Genomic DNA, 23936 nt, shown 5'->3' with positions numbered 1-23936 from the left:
AGGAAAAAGTTATCGGAAAGTTGTAGGAGAAAGATACATGGCCTGATTCAGAGCCGCATGCAAAGCTTTTCTGCGACTGTGTGTGCGCAAAAATCCCTAAACTTCTACAGCGCATGCGTTACACTGTGAGTATGCACAAAGGCGCTGTTGCAATTGAGACACACGGTAACAGAAATGGCTGTGCATTCCTGGGCGGTAACTGGGAGGTGGCTAAACAGACGTATGGAGATGGTCCGTCTTACAGTATATGCATATCATTGGAGGGAGTGTATATCGCTGAAGTGTTTGATTACAGAGATTACAGAGATGCTCAATCGTTCCCATTGGAGGCCATACTCAGGTGGAAGTGTTTCGATTGTGTGACCAGTAGTGGTGTCTAAAGACGCACCAGGCAGTATGACAGTGTCTACAGCTGCTAAAAGTGGGCGTCTCAGTCCTTGCACATTAATATACTCCAGGCACAGGCTTTGAAGTGGCATTAAAATAAAGTTGCAGACGCTGCAGCATCTGTATCCACCCTGACCCATAAAATGATTGCTAATTGTGGTGAGTTTTTTTTTTTTTTTAAAGTTGTCTTGTTTCTTGTTCTGTATATTGTCTATTTGAGGTGCGTTTTCCATATAGACTTTTTATTGTGTGACAGTGTGGTTTGATTATGTGTTTGTGTTTTCTTATGTTTTATATTTTTGTTTGTATATTTCTATTAAAGTCCATTCATGTCTAATGAGAGACATCATAGTTCTCCATAGCACAAGTGGATGATAGGCCTGTCAATCAGCCTTGCCTACCAAAATCATTTAATTTACCTGCTGTTTCAGTAATCACTTCTGTCTGAGCCTTGTCATATTTTTATGGTGGGTTTGCCAGTACTTTTATATAGAGATGTGCGGTTCAGTTCTCCAGAAATCCGAATCCACTCGAATTTCGTGAATCTGGGTAAATCCGAGCCGTGGTTCTGATCTCCTGAGGAGATCCGGGTAAATCAGGGTCGCGGTTCTGATCTTCTGAGGAGATGGGGGTAAATCTGGGTCGTGGTTCTGATCTTTTTGCGGTTCGGAATTCGGATTTTAAATCCGAATTTTGGGTTTTGGATTGCATAAATTACATGATTTTAGCTGTTTTAAAAAATTTTTATCTATTTTTTTTTTTTTTCAAATCCAGATCCAAACCCAAAACCAAAACACTTGAGGGTGGGTTTGCAAAACCAAATCCAGATCCAATCCTTGAAGGAGATACAGTACAGATCCAAAACCAAAACACGGGGGTCGGCGCACATCCCTAGTTTTATGGCGATTTTCAAAAACAGCTGCTTTACAAATTTGGGGTTTCTATTATTTTCTATTCTTTCCATGGACTAAAACATTGATGGTACTTTGTTAATCAGTTACATTATATTCTATTCTATTTTAAAGTGTACATTGTCAGTGCTTTTATGAACGGTTTTGGCCTTAGTAAATCGACGGGTTGCAAAACTACTGCAAAATCGTTGGGATTTGGAACCCATCGCTTAGTAAAATTAGCCTTGAGAGTGGGTAGTGAGGATAAAGTTATTGTAGCAAATATTGATGACAAGTTATGTCAAAGAGGATTGAGGAAATCCTAATGTATGTGTACATTTGTTAGAATAATTTGAATTCTAAATTAATCAAGTATGCAATATATTACATTTAAATTGAATAAGAAGCAATAACTGAAATTGGTTATAATTTAGAAAATAAAGAAAAAAATATAGAAAGCTAAAACTAAAAAAAACCAATAAATAAATAAAAGCAACACAATGAATAAGATAATTAATTGTGACCTGACAACTACAAATAGGAATAGAGTATCAAGGTGTGGATACTCTTTAAAGAATATGTGATGCAACACTCCAGTTATGCAAAGTAATACCCCTTTCACATCAGAATGCCAGGTCACTCGACCCGGCTTATTTCAACCTGGCCCTTTCACACTGCACAGTAACTCTGGTTGCTGCACCTTCTAGTGCAATAACCCGTGTTATATGCTGGCAGTGTGAAAGGGGTTCATTGAGGTCTTATCTTAAGGCTTTCCCTAAGAGAGTCAACTGGTGCAAATTTCGGTGCCCGTTGTTGTTAGTAAGGGGATTGGTTTTCCTGCAGTTTTAACAAACTTTGCTAGCAAGCTTGATATTATATTTAAACCTCATTAACTGATCACCAACCAAACACCACTCCTAGAGGAAGACCCTATGCGGGTCAAAACGCATTGAGGGCATACCCACGACAGTATCGCAACCTTTCTCTGCTGGCACTCGCACCAGGGCACTGTTGTTTGAGACCACACACAGACGCATCACGTGAGTGGCCCCGATCACATGACCCAAAAGAAGCAGAAGTCCAGGACGCACCCGCACTCGCTGACCAGAGGACACGGATGGGAGGAGGAGGGATCCAGCCACAAGCAGAGACAGGCAGACAGGTGAGTCTCTGTATCGGAGGGGGAAGCAGGCTGTGGTCATGAGTGATCTCATCCAGCAGTTCCCCTCCCCAGACAGGGGTCTCTGAGGCCATCCAGCCAGGGTGTAGGATACAGTCTTTCAATAGATGTACCACTCACTCAGGCTGCCAGCCAACACAACCCCAGTCCGGAGCCCCTGTACCCCAGTCCGAGTGGTCTCCTCCTACCTGGCCAGAAGATATCTCCAGTCACCATCAACATTGCATCAGCACTAGTTAATATCCATACCTCACTTATCAAACAAGGATATCCTTACTGCATGCACTGCAAGAGGTAGCGGGACATCGATATTCTCTCTCCCCCATTCCACACCCAATCACTGACGATTGACATTTCCATTAAGTTTCATATCAGAAAGGTCTCAGCACAGTCCATTTAGTGTGAGATTTCAGTGGGTATTTGACATAATACCAGATAGTGCACATCTAGCACTTTCGGTTTTAACATTTGTACATGTATTCGTATGTTGTTGATTAATTTCATGTCTATAAATTCATTGATTTTCAAGTATCTATTCAGTAAAACTATATTCGCACCTACAATCGTAAATTTGTATCATTCCGTCATTCTATGGTCACTAACCATATATTTAATAAGGTTTAGCGCTGAATGCTCAATTCTTTATATGTATGTTTAAAAAGGGAGGACACCCTTCTATTCAGCAGCTCACCGGAACCATTAGTTCACCCAGTGCGCTGTGTTTATCCATTTCTCCATTATAATTGATCGAGTAGGAATTAATTTTGAGCAATTACACATCGTACAAATCAGCAAAGGAGTAAAGACAGTAAGCAGCCTAGAACATCAGAAGAAATTAAGGTAGATAGACAGATATATGGCAAATGGGACTATTTTACTAAATATGACAACATAGTTTCTTGAACAAACTTCCATGTTTTACGTCTTATAAGATGATCCCACTCTACATAAGAAAACTACAAGTGCCATCTTGTGGGCAGATGCAGCAGTGCATCTAACTTTTAACAGACTCGTTCTTCCAAATCCCTGCATAATAAATAGTTATAAATTAGGGCATCCATGTGTGCAAGTTTTCTCAGAAAAATACCCTTTTTTGAATTATAAATCCTTAATTTACAGTGCTTTTTTCTGGAATGACAGAAATGAATAAGTGGTAATAAGTTCCTATATTATTTTACTTTATTTGTGGCCTAAAGGAAATATTTGGGTGACCTTAAGGCCCAATACAACATTTTATCAACTGTATTTCTTAGAATTTAATTTCAGAACTATGACAGTCCTTGAAATATCCTACTAATATCCTAATAATACGTACATAAAAATAATGTCTATACTTATGTTTAGTTCATTTTAACATACGTGTAGAGGGAGATTTTCTAAATGATATGCTGTAATTAGGAAATCAGTTAATGGCATTTATTAATGGTACAGCCAAAAGCCAGATGTTGCATCAGTTTGGGATAGAGGAATTAAATGTGCTAAACCTTAACAACCGTACAATTCTCTAATAATTATTGCATACTAATAATTGGGTTGAAAGTACTTGTGTAAAATGGGCCTTGTTGGTCAAGTCTGTGTACTCATCTGAAAATTTCTTTGCACAGATAACTGACTGATAGACGACTTTTAATTTATTTTAATGGCAGTTGTGTCTTGTCTCAACTGTTTATAACGTGTGCATAGACCAAATTGAATGTAGGTGTTATAAGAAATAACAAAGAATAATAATCTCTATAGCATTTGAAGTATTTTGTCAGGATTGTGTGTAATAAGGACTGTTTGCATCATTGCTCAGTGAAGGCAAATTAACACACAGCAGCAGTTTTAATGGGTGAAAGAGACATTTCAACAATTAAACATATAACTTAATGGCTAATAAGAACTACCTACTCTTCCCATTTTGTTTTGTTTATCACAGTTCACTTGTTCTATACATTTTAACTCAATTCAGTACTGATTTTAAAATTATAAATATCTTCATGTAGCCATTTTTTGGAGGGACATCTACAAATTAAAATGTACTTTCTCACCAGAATTGTGGAGGTTTAGAAGTAAAAAATGTGCAGAGAGTCGCAAAGTGAGCCCAAAGATAATGATTTATGTGTTTTTAACATGTGCTTGACTAGACTCTAAACACCTTTTTGTTTATCATCACATTTTGGGTAAGAATAGAAAAACCTGTAAGCCATATTACAAATGTTAACAGCTGTATAACTCAAGAAATGCGGGCACTGATCTTCAGGGAGGTATTGACCAGCACACTCATATGATATTTCCATCACTGGGAGATTCCGAATTGGGCAACATTTGTGGCTGTGGCACTCTTGGGGTGAGACCACATCATACTGGGTGTGTCCAAACGCCCTATGAGCATGCTTAACAGAAAAATATAATTGTTATGCCGCAAACAGTGTAGCTACCTCCACTGCATGCACCTTGCTAAATTGTTCCCAACCTTCCACAGATCAGGACTAATGTGGTAATTGTGGGACTGCAGGACAGTTCCATCAAAGTGGTACTGTCCCGTCAAAATTGGGACATTTTGGAGGTGTGCTCATATACCTATGTTAGTGAGGATGGGGCAACAAGAATAGTGTCTTCATTTGAGAAGGAGAGTGGAGGGAAAACCAGAGACTGAATGTTAGACAACGGAAGGACACAACAGAAAAAGGGATTTACAGAAAAGTGTATGTTCCTTTGTGGATAGGGGTGGGGATTGGCTGTATGAAGGTAGAGTTTAATTTGCACGTATGAATGGTGGGAAGTGTGAAAGCATAGTACAACTGAGCTAACTAAACTAAGTTAGTCTATCCAGCTATTGATAATTTTTATGTTATTATTTTTCTTTCAACCAGACAGAAATTCCTCTGCCTCCAGATTTGTGTTACGAAACTGCAGATCATTGGGAAATTGACCGAAACTCTGTGAAGTTTTTGAAGAAGTTAGGACACGGTCAATTTGGTGAAGTTTGGGAAGGACTGTGGAACAATACAATATCAGTGGCTATTAAAACTTTAAAAACAGGTATGTAGTGGTAAATGTGGAATTAAATGCTATACTTAGTAAATAATTTAATGTGTGTTCAACTTTCCCACTCCTTTCAAAACTTTTATCCAAACTTTAACAAGCTTTATGTTGGCAGCAAGCCAGCCCTCCTTGGATGGTGGGGACAGTGGTAGTGATTTTACCCCAGAGTTGACTTGCAGCGAGTTTAAAATATAATTATCACTAGTTCTTTCCCTCTAATGACCCCTTCAGTTCTCCCTCTCCTTCCCCACCAGATCTCCCCCTCCATTTATATTCTCTCTGCATTCTGTAGTTTTCTACCCCATGCAGCTCTCTTCACATCCTTGTTCCAGAGATGTCATATCTGTACACTGTTTTTCTGGTGCTATGAAATCCGTGGCACCCTATAAATAAATGATGATGATCTTCCTCCCTGCAGTTCTCTCTCCATCCTTCATGCTGCAGTTTTCTCTCCTGTGCAATTCACTGAATAAAATAGCGTCGGGACCATAGCTCCACTACACTCTATTCTTACATCCCTGATGACCAGATATGAAAATATCCATCATATATTCACAAATTAGATATTAATTAGGTAAAAATTAATGGGCTTAGTTACTAAAGCCAGTAGCTTGGTGGATCTGAGTTTGCATCTCTACTGTCAAATCAGCTGTTTTATATTATCTATGCCTGATTGGACAGATGAGGAGTAAGCTGAACCGTAAAAGGACGACTTTGGTAAACCACCGACCTCATCTATAGTAAGAGAGTGATTTTATTCAATGTTCTATTTCAGCACCACCAGATGACTTGAAGTGTTAAAATTACTTTGCTTTCTTTCTTGTTATGTTGTTATTGAGTTTTCTCTTTGATTTTTTTTTTTTTTGTAAAATGCTGCAGAGACATTAAAGGTTCCTGTTCCTCTAACACATTTGGCTTCCTCCAGTTACACATTTCTACAGCTGAACTGATATCCTTTGATGACATGGAAGATTTGTGACACTCTTCTTTTAGATTACAGAAACAGAAAGTCATTTTAGCTATTCCCACATGGTTGCTGTGTATATAAGAACAATCCTTAATAGCACCAGCTCTGTGTTGTTTTCTTTTTAGGATCAATGAATCCACAGGACTTTTTAAGGGAGGCGCAACTTATGAAGAAACTCAGACATCCAAAACTTATCCAGCTGTATGCAGTGTGCAGTCTGGAGGAACCGGTATATATTATTACTGAGCTCATGAGACATGGAAGCCTGCACTCATATCTACAAAGTAAGCATCAATAAAATATGTTCTTCTTTCAAAGAGGTGGAAAACTCTACACTAAGAGGTAAATGTAATAACCCCTTTTTTCATAGAAAATGCAGAAGAAAGGGGTTATTATGATACTCCAAAATGTATGAAGAGGCAGACTGTGGAGTAAAAGTTTTTTTTTTTTCCCCCAGTAGCGCTTTCGGACTTTTCTACTAACGATACCGTCACAGCCAACTATGGCAGCGAAGTGGGATCGGCACTTCCTGTTAGACGAACAGCAGTGCTTTACTTTGCTGATCTGCTAACTCAGCATGATGTGAGGTTGGCGCTATGCCTTACTTTACAAATAAAGGGTGGGACGCCTCTATGCGGTTTTTGTGGTCAAACCTTTTAGAAAATGACGTTTTCAGATGTTTTCCCGCTTACCGCATATGCACCAAGCTCCGGGTTGCTATATACATTCTAGGGCTTGGATGTGGTAGGAAATACCATCTTTAGATGGCATTGCCCAATAGAAGCCTATGGGCTTCTATTCGCAAAGTGCTGTGAGAGGGCTCTAATCGGATCCATCCCAGCACCCCCTGCGGTGCGTGAATTACTCGACGCATGTGCAGGACTTCTGGGTCATAAACCTGGATGTCCTTCTATCGCAAAGGACAGTTCTTACCAGGAGGGTTATTTACGCCGGCATGCATGCGATGAGTGGAGGGATGCATCTCATGCAAAATGCGGTACGTCATACATCCTGCCCAAAATACCACCAAATAACAGTACGTTCACAACAATAAGAAAAAAAAATAAGTGTCATTTACTTTATGGTGCTGTGTCCACACCCATATCTTCTAAGTAGCTTCAAAACTTTTTCATAAAAATGCAAAAATAATCATAAACAACAATATTGTAATACTGTAGAAAAAAACTTTGTTGCCACCCCAGAAAAATCAGCCAGACCGTGAAACAATTCACCATCACTCATTTACAAAAACAGGTGCAAATTGAACATTTTCACCAGCAATTGTAAAAATTAAGTTATCGGGCCATTCATCAAGATGATTAAGCAAGAGATATCACAGATATCTCCTGCTCACCTTCCTCTGGCAGAATGGCCCACTATCCCCATACACTAGTATGGGGACAGACTCATCAAGCTCCAAAAATATATTCTCTGAGCTTGAGTGCGGGAGCATTCGCTATGTTCAGAAAGGAGCAGTGAAGCCGCTTGTGGGGACAGCTGATTTTGAATCAGCCATCTCCACGCCGGAGCAATGATGAATTGCTGCTGCGTCCGCGGCGAGTTAGAATGTTCCCCCGATAATTAACATCATGAATAGGCCCCTTAATCTGTTTCTCCATAACATTATGTTTGTGTGTTATTGAAAGTGCAGTTTGTTACATATACATTACTTATTTTGTATTGTCGTTTGTTGTTGGACATTTCTGTTTATATATTTTGTAGCTCACCTTATTGGCGAGTATTGGTTCTATCATACTGTACATTTATTTTAGAAATTGTATCATCCCATAAGTGTTGAACAGTCCTTATATATATATATATATATATATATATATATATATATATATATATATATATATATATATATATATATATAGCTCATCTGCCTGGTTGGTTATACCCCTTTTACACTAAAACCCTGAGTTAAGTCCAGGTCGATGAACATGCGTATCAAGTTGTGTTACTACAGTTTGAAACCCATTCACGCCGCAGGCTGGACCTAGAATATTGCCAGTGTTTCCATCAGCTGGAGCTTGGAGATGACATCATCCCCAAGTATCTGGAATGCAGTAATCTGTATGCAGTTAATGGGACACAGGTCGGATGACCAGGTACATCCATTTACACTGTCCTGCAACCTGGATCCAACCCTTCTTGACACACGGGTTGGAATCCTGGGTCACTGGACCCTGGTTCACCCTTGTACACCGATCAGCAACCTGGGTTAATCTGGCAATAGGTGCGCAGTAAAATAATTTTACATCTAGGTTTTTCCAGCAAAACTCTCTGTGCTATTTTCCAATCCTGAGGGTGAGACATGGAAATTGCATTTAAAGAGGTCAGCTGAAACTAAAATGTCCTGTCACCCATACCCAGATAGGTGTTTACCTAGAGACCCCCTGGACATACTTCCCAACTGTCCCAATGTTGGTGCCACAGCCCCAATTAGCTGATCTTTAAAGGAGCGAAGCTTCCATGAAAGTGGACATGGAGTTAGCCCACAGTGTGGACTTAAAGTAAATCAGGGTGGATTTTGGATGGGATGGGGTCTCTGTATTCCTGATTTTGCAAGTCTAAATATTGTGAGATGTGCCCCAGGGTTAAAACAAATAGTACCTAACATTAATTGAACTTGCTGTAATCAGTGTGCTTGAAGTACATTTCATTACATGCATAATTACAAAGTCGATACCGCAGTAGTTTATTTCTCTGTTTTAAGTTTTATTTGTTTGAAATTAGTCTGTTAATCAAACTGTTGAGTTTTTCTCTATAAAGTGTTTACTATGCGTTCTGAAGTTAGATTCTAATAGTGTATGCAATGCGTGCAATGGCTTATTTGATCACTGACATGTTGTAAGAACCGGGCGCTATTAAATTACAAAGAACATAACAATAAAGAATAATTGTTGCTGAGAAGCCCTATTAATTATATCACCATTACAAGAGTACTGCAGTTCAGCAAGTTCACTGTAACAGTAAAGTCTCTTTACCTTGAGAAATGTGGATGCATTTGTTCCTGTTTGAAATTGTATTGCTTTGCACTAGACAAGGAAGTGAAATATTGCATTTTCGGGAAAGAAAAGTAAGAGAAATGTAATGAATTACCTTGGTTATAACAGAACTCCTGCTATTAGCAGAATCCAATTCCTTAGAGCACAAAGTAATGCATTATTCTCAGTAATATAAACATCTGATTGCTTGTCATAGATTACTGACACTGCCCCCCCCTCCGTCACAGCAGCCCAGCACAGAGCGTGTACTGAGCAGCAGCTACAGCAGTCTCCTATGCCTGTGGGGGGGAGCGATCACACTGTTTGTGCCCCCCCAGGTTTTGCACCGGGCTGAGGGGGCTCAGAGCGCCCACCTCGCCAGCGCGCAGCTTTGCAGTGCTGAAAATCTTGTGTTTGTTTTTTTTTCCCTGAAGGGGGCGTGGCCATGCCTCCAGCAATTAGGCCAGGCCCCCTGTTACCCGGGCCCGCCGCAGCTCTTGGAGGGCCTGACTGTAGCAGTGCCCCTTATGCAATGTCCCCTGTACATCCGTAGTAGTGCCCATTATGCAGTGCCCCCTTATACAGGGGCAGTGCCCCCTTATACAGTGCCCCCAATAGTACCCCTTATTTAATGCCCCCAGTAGTGCCTCTTATACAGTGCCCCCAGTAGTGCACCCTTATACAGTGCACCTAGTAGTGCCACTTATACAGTGCCCCATATGCAGTGCCCTCTTATACAGTGCCCCTTATTCAGTGCCCCCAGTAGTGCAACCTTATACAGTGCCCCCAGTAGTGCCCTTTATGCTGTGCCCCCAGTAGTGCCACTTATACAGTGCCCCTTATGCAGTGCCCCTTATACAGTGCCCCCAGTAGTGCCCTTTATACAGTGCCCCCCTATGCAGTGCTCCCTCTATGCAGTGACCCTTATACAGTGCCCCCAGTAGTGGTCCCCCCTATTCAGTGCATCCAGTAGTGCCCCTTATACAGTGCACCCAGTAGTGGTCCCCACTATGCAGTGCTCCTAGTAGTGCCCTTGTACAGGGCCCACAATAGTGGTCTCCCCTATCCAGTGCCTCCAGTAGTTGTCCCCCCTATGCAGTGCTCCTTATACAGTGCCCCCAGTAGTGCCCCTTATACAGTGCCCTCCTGTAGTGTTCCCCCCTATGCAGTGCCCTAGTAGTGGTCCCCCCATGCAGTGCCCCTAACATATATAGCACAAAGAAGCACAAAAATATAAAACACAATACTTACTTGAATCCCTGCTCCTGCGCCCGCCGCCGTCCGCTTCTCCATCCTCGCACACGTCATGTCTCTCCCATCACCCACTGTGGGAGCTGGAAGGCGGAGCTCCAGTCTGGCTCCGGCAGTGGGTGCAGCAGCCAATGAGAGTCTGTCTGACTCTCATTGGCTGCTAAAACAGACACACCATCACCCCTGCGCGCTGCTGGTCTGACAATGTCCATGGCACATGCCCCGGTCGACCCCCTCCCCTCAGTTACGCCAATGCAGGACAGTTTCCCTCAACTCTAAACTTTCTAGTGAATTGGGGTTGGTTTGTAGGTATGTATTGGTTAATGACATGCAACAATATAAATACACATTATGGGTCTTATTTAAAATGGGGAGCAGCAAGTCCAGGGTGCACATTCACACTTGGACAAACAGAGTTGTGAAGGGTGCAAATGCTATATTTTGGTATGCGGAGAAGTTACTGCCTGCTTTTGCATGTGGCACTCCAATCCTGGAGAGATTTATTTTAACACTGTGATTTAGAGTTGTGTTAGGATGTGAATATAGCAAAGGAATCTTAAATAGGAAAAGTGAGTAATTTAAATTATAAAATTTATAAAATATGTGATTTAAACAGTATACTGCTGCATACAAGATATTTTCCAAAACAGTGTAGCCTATTTAATAACACTATTTTTACTAAAATAATGTTTTATTTGTATTAAAGGTCAAGCAGATTGCATCTCCTATACTTGTAATGGCAAATGCGTTCTGCCTGAAATGTATTAAAAATAAATTGTGAAAAAATACAGGGGAAAGCCCTATGATGATAATGGCATCTTCAGATGGCATTATTAGGGTTTTCCCCCAGTTCCCCGACTCCTGCTCTGCTCTGACAGGGAGCCGGCCCCTGTGATCCGCTGTGTGGCCAGGGCCGGATTAAGGCTTGTGGGGGTCCTGGGGCAACTAAGTTGTGGGGCCCCCACCAAGCCCTCCCCCGCCAAACATTAAACACGCACACACACATATAATATATATGTAGCAAACATATATTTTATATAACTTACACACTAACACACATATACAGTATACACACACATAAACTCATACACACTAACACATATAAATACACAGTATACACACACTAGCACATATATACACATTAACACATACATACACACTAACACATACACAGTATACACACACTAACATACTGTATATACAATAACACATACACATATTATATACACACATACACAGTATACACACACAAACACATACTGTATATAAAATAACACATACACACACATATACACACACACACATACACACAGTATATGCACACAAACACATACTGCATATACAATAATACACACATATATACACAAACACATACATACACATATAATATATACACATACATACACATATATACATACACATATATATATACACATAAACACACACATATATATACATACATACACATATACACATACATACACATATATAAACAATAAAACAGTACACATACACTTAAATTTTATACAGCTGCTGTTCCCTTCATTAGGCTCCGCGATTCGCGGGTCATATGGGGGCGGGGCTTGACGTATTGGCTCCGCCCCACATCGGCCACGCTAGCAGGGTAAATTGTTCTGTCACTTTCAGCATGCCGTGCTTTAGTGGTGGGGGATCCCAGGGAGGGAGAGGGGATTGTGAGGGGGGGGGGGCAATTGCGGGGGGGCAGGTCTTTGGGGGAGGCAGGGGCGATTGCGGGGGGACGGCGTTGGAGAGCCAACGGCACATCCGCAGACACCTCACTGTATTTTTTTGCTAAAAATATAGTGAAAAGTGTGTTTAGTGTATTTCAGGGACAGAGCTTTATAGCAAGCTCTGTCCCTGCATGCGATTTTTGATACATCCCTGTGATGTATGCAAATATTGCATTGCAATATTGGGCGAATTTATCACAGCTAATCTGCATCTGAGATGCAGATTGTGATAAATATGCCCCATAGTCTCATTAAATTGCCAGGGCAGCTACATTTGTAATATTTTGGCACATCCGCTGCATATAGAAATGCAGCTGCGATGGCATATGTGACCATTTCTGAATCAGTGTTATATAGCATAGAGCAGCAACTTGAACTTACTAAGAACTCTAGATATATAATACTAGCTAGGATACCCGACATTGCCCGGGTTAAAGAATGGATGTTGATGTACATCTGCAGCTTTAATTTTTTACATTGTCCTTGCCTATAACCCCATTCCATTGATCTTGCAAAAATAAAACACTGTTTGCTTACATGGTTTTAGTCCTGAGAAGGACCTATCTATCCATTTATATAAAGTATATAGACACTGTTACCGCAACACTGAGGTATAAAGAATGTTGTAAGCCCCCACTCAGGGCCGTAGAGAGCTATTCTGGGCCCAGGTACAGAGGGGGCGTGGCCGAATCGCAGGAGGTGTGGCCACACCCCCTTTAAAAAAAAAAAAAATACTTTTCCAGTGCAGCGAAGTGGCGCTGCGCGCCGGGGAGGGGGCTGTGAGCCACTCAGTCCGGCGCAAAGCCAGGGGGGGCGTGATCAGTGTGATCGTCCCCCCCCCCCCCCACAGGGATAGGTGACACCTGTGGCTGCTGCTCAGCAGCCACGAGCAGTCTCCCAGTGCAGCTCAGCACATGCTGTGTGGGAGAGAGAAGGGAGGGGGGGCAGCGCCGGACCTGGCCCCCGCCGGGCCCCTCAGGAAGCCCGGGTAAACAGTACCCGCTCTCCCCCCCTCTCGGCACCCCGGCCCCCACTCTTGAACATGCCACATACAACTGCCCATGGGAAAAGCAAGGAGTTTACAGTTTAATACCTGCTACCTTCAAAGAATAACCTTGGGCCTTAGTGATGGTCATTGCAAAAGAGAGTCGGATTGGAAATTCCAAGCTCTTGAATTCAAATGGCATGTTTGTTGGTATGAGTGGGATGCGAGGAATGAACACATCCTCTCCTGCATCTTATCTTATTATGATAGTGGCTTCAATGACATGGGCTTTGAGAGTTTTTATGCAAAGGCTTGTTCCATTGCAAAGTTTTGGAGCATCCAGGTTTCTAAGCAGCATGATTTGTGCACCAACCTTCAAAAATATTTTGTGCAGAGACATCCCTGGTGGTTCCTGGTAGTTTAGAAATTCAGTTGGATAATGTACAGCTTGGTCTGGGTCAATGACAATGTCAATTGATCTATAAATGACAAATTCACCTATCAGTTCCTGCAATATTGTCTCACCGATTTTGTTTACTACTTCATTCTTTGATGCAAGAATTGCACACTCACTAGCCATTTGTGATTTCTGAAGTGTTGATGTACATTTGGATAATTAAATACTTATCTGCAGTTATTGTGCTGTTTTCACAACTTCCCCTAAGTCTGCAGGAATAGTAACCTGTCCATTTGAGACCATGGCATATGAAAATGTGCTTGGAGGAAATCAGTAACTGTCAGTGCAGGCGCAGTGTGACAGTTGATCCTCAAACTCACTGCTCTTCCATTGGAGCTCTGCCTTCCCCCCACTGGTACATATCAGCCTGTGCCTTCAGATCAGTGGAGTTTTAGGCACTGGAAGACATCCTGAGCAAACTTGCTTAAACCAAAATTTCAAATCAGAGAGTCCATGGCCTACTTAATGGGATCCATGTAGACCTCCATGGACCTGACGAACTTGAAACATAGCCAAAATCCTAATCCTGGTCAAACTACACCATAATGCCAAATTTGGTGGAGCTAGGTACAAAACTCTTGCCGTGCATAAAGGACAAACAGATACGCATACAATTTCTACCAACAAATGGATACTATATAACTGATGGCGCCAAACATAAACATATAAATAGGGAAGAATAATTCTTAATGATAGAACATTGAATGATACATATACTTATAAATCACTTCCAAACAGTCATGTAGAGTGAGATCTTCCTTCTTTGAAATATCAGGAATGTATGCCTCAGGAACGCATAGGGCGCCACAAGTGGTCCGCAGCGGCGTACATACAGTAAAGGGTACACAGAACATTACATTACAATACAGTAACCAAAATATAAACAGAACATTACATTACAATACAGTAACCAAAATATAAACAGAACACAAGTAACAATTAGCAACACAATTCTCCATACACAGTACAGCTCTGAAGGTGAAGGCTGTCATAGAAGTGCTAGAGAAGAAGGCTGTGAGACAGTGGGAAGGAGGTCCCTGCTCCTAGGAGCTTACAATCTAGTAATTATTTTACTAATACCATTCTGCTCTGCAATAATAATCACCTAATAATAATCTGCGCAATCAGTTACAACATAAAATGTTACATATATACAATACAGTACAAAGCTGGGTACACACTAGAACGATGTTGTCGTGATTTGGACATATCGTTCAGTGTGTATGCACCATATGCACGTTCCTGTGGTCACATGCCATGTCAACAGGTTTGTTATGCTGCACATTAAACCTGACATTATCGAACTCTGGGCCTGATTCAGAGCCGGACGCCATTTGCGCTCGCTCGTTCAGAAAAAGGGGCCGGCTATTTAAATTGAGCGCTCGCTCTTTGCGGTCTGTTGACGCCTCTATGTCTGAGCGAGCGAAAATGAAACATGCGCTCGCTATTTTGTAAAGACGCCCCCTGGCCGCTCGCATCCTCCGCTGTTTATTAGATTAATCGAGTACATCGAAAGGCGTCTGAACTGCTCGCAGTGCTTGTGGTAGGATTTTCCTACTGGAATCATGCGAACAGTTCAGGCTAAGAAACAACCAAGTGACGTGGTCGATGACGCTGCTTTGTTAATTATGCACACCCTTAAAACGCCCGTTTTGACCGTTTGGCACGCCTGCGTTCGGATCTCCACTCCCCGTTTTCAAGCACCTTCCCCTGTTACCACCCACAAACGCCTCATCCTGTCACTCAAGTTAGCAGGCACTCGCTATTTTGCGAGCGCTCGATTTCCGACCGCACTGACTGGTTGGCGCATGCGCATTACGACCCATACGCATGCGCAGATGTGCGAACATCGCTCGGAGCGAACGAGCGGCCGCTTACGAGCGGCTCTGAATCAGGCCCTCTGCGCCATGCAGTGTAATGAAGGATGGAACGAGTTATTGTTTCGGCATTCATTACATCGTTCTGATGTATACCCAGGATCAGATATGTTGGCCCGTTGGACTGACATATCTTCTGGGTACACATTGCTCAGTGTGTACCCAGTTTAAGTTCCAGTCATTGGAGTTCTGTGATGTATGTGAAGACACTGTTGCTGTTCTCCTGCCAATATATGACCACAGAACTACTCAGCGACTTCTAATACCTTTATAATATGTAGTGGCAGTGTGTTACCCATCTATTATCAAAAACAAATTACTTTATGGTCAGTGAGCTTGATTCAGAAATGGACGCAATGGCACTTACGTACGCAGTTCGAGAGATTGTTTGCCAGCGCGCATGCGTATAAGCCGCACTGTACATGCACAGTGATCACATTGCGATTACAGATGCACAGAGGAATCCATTGCAAAGTGAGTGACAGGTAGTCAGCGTGTGGGAGAGGTAATGGGTGGTGGTTAATAAAATGCAGGCGTGTCTGACCATTTGAATGCTGTTACATGGGCGTGCATAAATTAGCTTTGCAATCTCCTACGCAGCATGAGAGCTCTTTGTGTCAGGAGAGCTGCTGAGTCTGCGGTTGGTTAGACCTGCCGCAAGGGTAAGATGGCCTCTCGATGTGCGTCAATGTTACCGATATTTATGCAGGTATACAATGTAGTACGCATATGAGAAGGCAGCAGTAGGCATCTTTAAGCTCGGGTAAGCTTTCTAACTATTAGCATATTTTCGCAGCTGCATTGTTTATGAAATCACAGCTGTGATTGCATTAGCATCTATCTCTGAATCAGGCCCAGTGTTCACAGTAGAAATTTAGAAGTGGCGATATGGAATATGCGAGAAGCAAGAGAATAGAGTTATTATTATTATTATTATTATTATTATTATTATCCTTTATTTATATGGCGCCACAAAGGTTCCGCAGTGCCTTACACATTAAGTTATATAGTTTTACAATGAAAGCAGTAGGTGGCAGAATGACATACCACCATATGACCACTGGTTATAGTAAATGACAATGGGCCTGATTCAGACCCACTCGCGAGCGGCTGTCCGCTCGCAAGTGGGTCGATGTTATGCACTGAGCATGCGCACGACGGAGGGAGCTCCGTCGTGCGCATGCGCCAGACGCGACGAGCGAAGGAAAGTCCTTCGCTCGTTGTGTCCGATCAAAGGGGGCGTGCTGTCAATGTTGATTGACAGCACGCCCCCTTTGGTGGGCGTGCCGGGGGCGTGCCTCCCTGACGGGGGCGTTCCCACGGGAACGCCTCCCGTCAGAAGCCGGCCCACTGACATCACTAGTGATGTCAGTGGGAGTGATTTGGGCTCTGATAGAGCCAAAATCACTTCGGAGCTTGCGGTTGAAAACCTCAACCGCAGGCTCCGGCTCGCAATTTCGATGGTCGCGATGGTCTCGACCATCGCGGCCATCACAAAGCACGCTCGTATAGCCTGTGGGTGGTGACCCACAGCTATACGAGCGTCCAGGAGGACGCTCCATGAAAATGGAGCCCGGCCCTCATTCAGAGCGTGCGCTCTGCTCAGAGCGTACGGCTCTGAATGAGGGCCTATGCCTCTTCAGTGAAATGAGAAGTGACCTGTATGTATATGTTAATACCCTTTTTATAACTCTATTAGATCTTAGGAAGATGACACAGCAAAAGTGACAAGTATGTTTTAATTGTAATAAAGATATTTTTGTTATATACTGTACTAAACAATATTAATGCATTGCTGTTGTTACAGATGATAATGGGGTCTCAATCCAAGTGCCTCATCAGGTGGACATGGGTGCTCAAGTGGCTTCAGGAATGGCATACTTGGAAACACAAAACTTCATCCACAGAGACTTGGCAGCCAGAAATGTACTTGTTGGTGAAAATTGTGTTTACAAAGTAGGAGATTTTGGACTTGCAAGAGTTTTTGAGGTACAGCTAGAATTCTTAAAACCTGACTTCCTTTTTTCATAGAACTGATATTTTGGAGGCATACAGGTAGCATAGCCCAGGAAATAAGCTATGTGTCTGCAATCAGTGGCAGAGCTACTGCCAGTGCAGCCCCTGTGGCTACAATGGGTCCTGGTGGTGAGAAGAAGCCAGTGATAGTGGACCATTCATTTCATAGGCCCTCTCTGCTTTATTGTGCCTGTGTGGTTGCAGTGCATATGCACTAAAATCAAGTTTGGGCTGTCGGTTCTGTAACTGAAAGCCAAGATAAGCTATCACTATGCCAACGTATAATCAAAAGAGCAGAACAGCACCCTCTGGAGTGGATGACTGGTCTATCCAGGCTATTTGAATGTTATGTCCCTGTCTCTAGGTATTTGTATGGGATGATAAGGGCATTTTGCCAGGCGGAGGGATATCGACACCCAGCATTCTGTCCACCGGCAATGTGACCGCATACCATTTGTATAAATGCTATGTGCAAGCTAGAGTGATGACATAAAAGAACACAAAACATTGCTGCATTAATACTTGTATTGTAGTACATATGACTGTATTAGAGTTGAGGCAGACATTGAATGTATGGTTCTGCAGTGCAACCTAGATAGATATGCTAGTACTGGCAAGATACAGGAAGAATTTGCATGTTTAAGAGAGTTTAGAGGTATAGATTAATATTCTGCGATCTGCTGGTGTTAGGTATAATTGTTATACACTATTTATTTGCTTTATCAGTATTTATGGGCTTTTTAAGGGAAAGGGTTACATGATAGAACATATTATAAAGAAGGGGATAAAGGCGGAGCACAACCAAAATATTTGCATGGCTGCTGACAATAGTACTGTAGTACAAGTGAAATAAACAGGTAATTCAATGTGACCGTATAATCAGAGGATAAAATACAGTCAAGGTTTGTACTATAAGAAGGAAAAGATAGAATATTCTCAGAAGCTCTTACTTTAGTAAACATATCCCTCATTGTTTGTTACAGACTTATTGTCCCAAATATACAAAAGTACAGGTTTTTAGAAGTGGAGACGTTGCCCATAGCAACCAATCAGATTCTACTTAACATTTATCTAGCCCATTCTAGAAGATAGTATCTAGAATCTGGTTGCTATGGGCAACAACGTCTTCCCTTCTAAAAACCCACACTTTAGTAAAGTCATGCATACACTGGGCTGGACCGCTCGTTATGCAGACTACGCAGGTGCGTAGTGCGCCAGCCAGCATAGGGCGCTGTGATTAGCCGCTGGGCCACAATTCAGTCCCCAGTGCCACAGTCCTTCCCACACCCCCCCCCCGCTCCGCTACCACACTCCACCCCCCCTCCTGGCCGCCGCCGGTAGGCTCCATTTTTGGTGGCACCCGCTGAGATTTAATTACCGGTGGGCGCCCGCCTCTTTCCCCACAGCGGCAGCCAGAGCTCACTCCGGCTTCTGGCTCCCCCCCACAGTTCCAAGGAGCGGCGGACAGCAGCATACGCAGGATCGGGGTTTAAGGTAAGTATTGTGTGGGTTTTTTGTGTGGGTGCGACACTCTTACAAGGGCATTACTACTGGGGACAGTCTTACAGGGGGCATTATTACTGGAGGCACTCTTACATGGGGCATTACTACTGGGGGCACTTTCACAGGGGGCATTACTACTGGAGGCACTCTTACAGGGGGCATTACTACTGGGGGCACTTTTACAGGGGGCATTACTACTGGAGGCACTTTTACAGGAGGCATTACTAGGGGGGGCAGTTTTACAGGGGGCATTACTACTGGTGGCACTTTTACAGGGGGCATTACTACTGGAGGCAATTTTACAGGGACATTACTCCTGGGGCATTATTACAGGGGCATTACTATTGGGTGCACTACTACTGGGGGCATTACCACATGGGCATTACTACTGGGAGCATTACTACTGGAGGCACTATTACAGGGGGCATTACTACTGGAGGCACTATTACAGGGGCCTTACTATTGGGGGCATTACTACTGTGTACACTTTTACAGGGGGCATTACTACTGGGGCATTATTACAGGAGCATTAATACTGGGGGCACTGTTACAGGGGGCATTACTATTGGGGGCAATACTACAGGGGGCATTACTACTGGGGGCACTAATACAGGGAACATTACTTTTGGGGGCATTATTACAAGGGCACTACTACTGGGGGCACTACCACTGGGGGCACTCTTGCAGGGGCATTACTAATGGGACCACTACTAATGGGGGTATTGCAGAAGGGGCCCCACTACTGGGGGCACTGCATAAGGGGTACCATGCTGTGGGCATTGTGTAAGGGGCACTACTGATGTAGGCATTATATAAAGGGCACTACTACTGTGGGCATTGTATTAAGGGCACTACTACTGTGGGCATTGTATTAAGGGCACTACTACTGTGGGCATTGTATTAGGGGCAGTACTACTGTGGGCATTGTGTAAAAGGGGCACAACTGTTTGTCAGAACATGAATAAGGGACGCTACTATGTGGTGTAATGTGAATCAGGGGCACTATGTGTGGTGTAATGTGAATAAAATTGTGCTACAGTGTGGTGTAGTTTGAATTGGGGATACCATTGTGTGACCATGCCCCTTTCTTTTGAGACCTCGCCTTTAGCATGCCTCCCAACCATCCTGATTTTAGCAAGAAAGTGTCCCAGATGTGGGGGGAAATGGTGAATAGATGCCATGTGCATGCATGCGGCATCTATTGACTGGAGAAAGGGACTGGGAGCATGCCCAGCATCTCCAAGAGCACTGGGCATGTACTCAGCATGATTAGAGTTATGGGGCGGCGCTTGTGATTATGGCTTTTCCCATGAGTCCACACCTCTTTCCTTTGTCGGGTGCACGCACCTTGGGCAAATGCAAATTCCGCCAAGAGGCGCTAAAATATATCTTCGCTTGCCAACAATATTAGGCTCCGGCCGGCCCTGTGTGTACAGACAAGGGCAGCCTGTTCCTGACGGATCTCTTGCTCCCAACATGGGGCTGGTGCTAGTGCAGGTACTAGTGATAACAGTTGTGGCAGATGGCATAAAATTAATGGGTGGCACGGGCCTCCTCTTGCGTACACAGTGCTGCTCATTAGTTGAATGGATACTGCATACTGGCATTAGCATGAAGTAGTAAAGCAGTCTTACGTGGCTGCCGCAACTACAGCCACTTTATGTGTCACTCAGAAGCAGCCCCAAAGACTTAGGGGTCTATTTACTAAGCAGTGTTAGAAGACAGAGTGAAACGTGATAAGTAAGTGGATAAGGTGCCAGCCAATCAGCTCCCAACTGTCATTTTTCAAACACAGCCTGTGAGATGACAGTTGGGAGCTGATTGGCTGGCACCTTATTACAGACTCATCACTTTTCACTCTGTCTCCTAACACTGCTTAGTAACTAGATCCCTGAATCTAGTGGGAGACCTACTAACATCTGTACTTTTATCTGATTCACCTGAAAAGTTCAACATCTAGAAAGGAATCATTAAAACTTCTTAAAGAGTCTTTTTTGTCCCACAAGACCAAAGTAAAGTGTAAGAACATGTAAGATGTTATTCTTGCCAGTACATGGGGTCAGGGTTAAGCTGTAGGTTCCCACCGTGTACATTTACATATATTATTTACTATGTAACTTTATTACAGTTTGTGTAAAATCTTATGACATACCATATAATCTTTGCAATCTGCCTCTTGCTGTAAAATGATCCTCATACCACAATGTAATATTTTCAATCATTAAACATAAACTGTACAAGTTATTCTACTTCTACTGTACAGTACGGTATATCTATATTTATTTGATTCCATTTCTAAATCTCCAGCACAACGTATAAACCATTCTAACTGTATTTTACTTTTCAAGGGTGATGATGTTTACGAGTCTAAAAATGACATAAAGCTTCCTCTTAAATGGACAGCACCAGAAGCAGTCAGACACAGCAAATTTAGTGTTAAATCTGATGTCTGGTCATTTGGTATCCTTCTTTTTGAAATAGTAACATATGGAAAGATGCCTTACCCTGGTAAGTTAAAGTTCCACTATAATTCTGCTTATACCATGGATAGAATGTTAATGTTTGGTATCATACCATCTTATAGCTGCCATGATGCTGAAGATAGAAGTCAGAACATGATGGTGTGTGGGCGTCATAGTGGGTGTGGTCAGATCCCCAGTGGACATGGCCATGCTCTTAGTGGACATGCTTCACATTTCTATAATACTGTACTGCCCTCAGTCTCAATCCCTTTCTTCTAAAACACCCAGAGGCACCTTCTCTGATGCATGTGACACTCATTCATTAGTGATATGCCTCCCAATTTCCCACAAGTTGGGACTGTCCTGTGCAGTTTGGACGTATGCCATCAAGTAGATTCTATGGGGCATATTGAATTAGCCGGACCTATTCAATTAGCGGGGATTCCTCGCACGCGAGTCCCTGCAGTCGGACTTTACCTCGCAGCTCATGGAGGTGCAAGGTAAAATCCGCATAAAAACCACCAAATCGGGCTCGTGTGGGGAAAAAAAGTTTACCGGGAATCAATGTGTTTCCGCGTGAGTCACGATTTTTCAGCACAGTAAATGGGTTATTTTATTGAATAACTTTTCCCCGCGCCGTGGGGATTTTGGCCGGCAATTAGTCGTGGGGTAAACCCCGCTGCTAATTAAATACCTGCCTATATGTAATAAGTTTAGAATCATGTTTTTAGAAAGAAATATTAGGGCTTTATTTAGAGATACACAATGCAGGAAGAGGGACCCCTGCAAGAGCAATAGTATACCCAAGCAGCACTCTATAACACAGAAACTCACAGTATGGCAGCCATGAACATGCTGGTGATTATAATTTCACAAGTGGCAGCATTCTCAAGCAGTCAATGACTTCTAAGCTTACTGAAACTTGTTCCATAAGCTACATCATGCTCTGGAACTTGTGGAACAAGGGGGCTGCACATTTTTTACAGACCTGATTGTCTTTTGTTGTCCCTGCTGTACTGACCTTGCAAGCTTATACCCCAGATCCGCCTTTCCATAGTATAAGTATAAGCAGGGTTGGACTGGCCCACAGGGGTATAGGGGAAATCCCCGGTGGGCCCCACTGCCTGTGGGCCCACCCCCTCCTCTAGGTGTCAGGTTTCAGACCCAAAATTATAAATTGTTACACTATTAGACAGTCAGTTACCTGGTGGAGCAGGACCACTGATTAACAAGGGGGCTTGGTTCACTTCTATAGAAACTACACCAGGTTTTGCCTAACGGTTAGCCAAGCATCTGTGGTGGCAGGCCACACCCCCTCTGGTGGATGACCACACCCCTTAAGCATGGACCCTTACCACTGATTACCCCGGTGGGCCCCTCATGCTCCAGTCCGACACTGAGTATAATTCACATAAAATGCTAAGTGCAAGTGCATTTTTCTGCACAACAGCAGTGTAACAATGCAGATTTTCTTGGATTTATGTCCATCTCTAGATCAGGGCCTTCGTTTTCTTTACTAGATACCCTGAAGAAGCCTTTACTAACTAAAACAAGTTAATAAAAGCTTTCCAATAGCCATAGGCATAGTGTTCCTTCTAGGGTGGACAGGGCCTCTCTCAGTAAAGGGCACTGCTCCGTGTGCGCCCAAAAATGGGTGTAGTCATTAGAAAAGGGGGAGTGTCCTTGAGACGTGCCCCCTTTTTATCACTGTAGGGGGTGTGTCCAGCACTCACAGAGATGCTGGTCTGCTCCCAAGCTCTCCCTGCAGTGTGAATAGATGATGCATACATGCACACAGCACCTATTCACTCTCTGGCAATTGTTTCACCAGAACCCCCCCCCCCTCCCCTTCCAAGGAGATACTGCAGCCCACAGTTGAGGACAGGTGATTCAGAGGGGTGCCGCAATAAGGGCAGGGTGCATTTCAGCTACTTCAAATCGGGCATGGCGCGGTGCCCCGCTGATACAGCGTAGCGTGAACACTATCGACAAATACAGGGGGTTTTCCAGTTGCCTGAAAAACCCTCTTTCCCAGTAGCAATAGTTATGGTATATAATATGATTTTACTAGACCTGCAGCCACAGCATGCAGTATAAGAGATGGAATGGAGCTTTTGCGCATGCCTAGCTCAGGTGGGCCGGCCCTACTGATGCATCTAATGGCTTAATGTGATCGCTGGCCTTGTAGATGTT

The 23936-nt window shown here is 43.1% G+C and overlaps 1 protein-coding gene across 3 annotated transcripts in view; it reads left to right on the top strand.

Annotated features, from left to right (window-relative positions):
* FRK (fyn related Src family tyrosine kinase) overlaps nt 1-23936 on the top strand; it is a 144684-nt gene that overhangs the window by 110977 nt on the left and 9771 nt on the right. For all 3 annotated transcript variants that reach the window (XM_088460497.1, XM_088460499.1, XM_088460498.1), the window contains exons 4-7: nt 5313-5481; nt 6577-6735; nt 17570-17751; nt 21630-21789. In XM_088460497.1, the coding sequence (XP_088316623.1) occupies nt 5313-5481; nt 6577-6735; nt 17570-17751; nt 21630-21789 (670 nt within the window). The remainder of the gene's footprint in view (nt 1-5312; nt 5482-6576; nt 6736-17569; nt 17752-21629; nt 21790-23936) is intronic.

This window comes from Taudactylus pleione, unplaced genomic scaffold, assembly GCF_031769625.1.
Source record: "Taudactylus pleione unplaced genomic scaffold, aTauple2 ptg000046l, whole genome shotgun sequence".
NCBI classification, from domain to species: Eukaryota; Metazoa; Chordata; class Amphibia; order Anura; family Myobatrachidae; genus Taudactylus; species Taudactylus pleione.
This window is presented reverse-complemented; position numbering and strand designations above follow the sequence as displayed.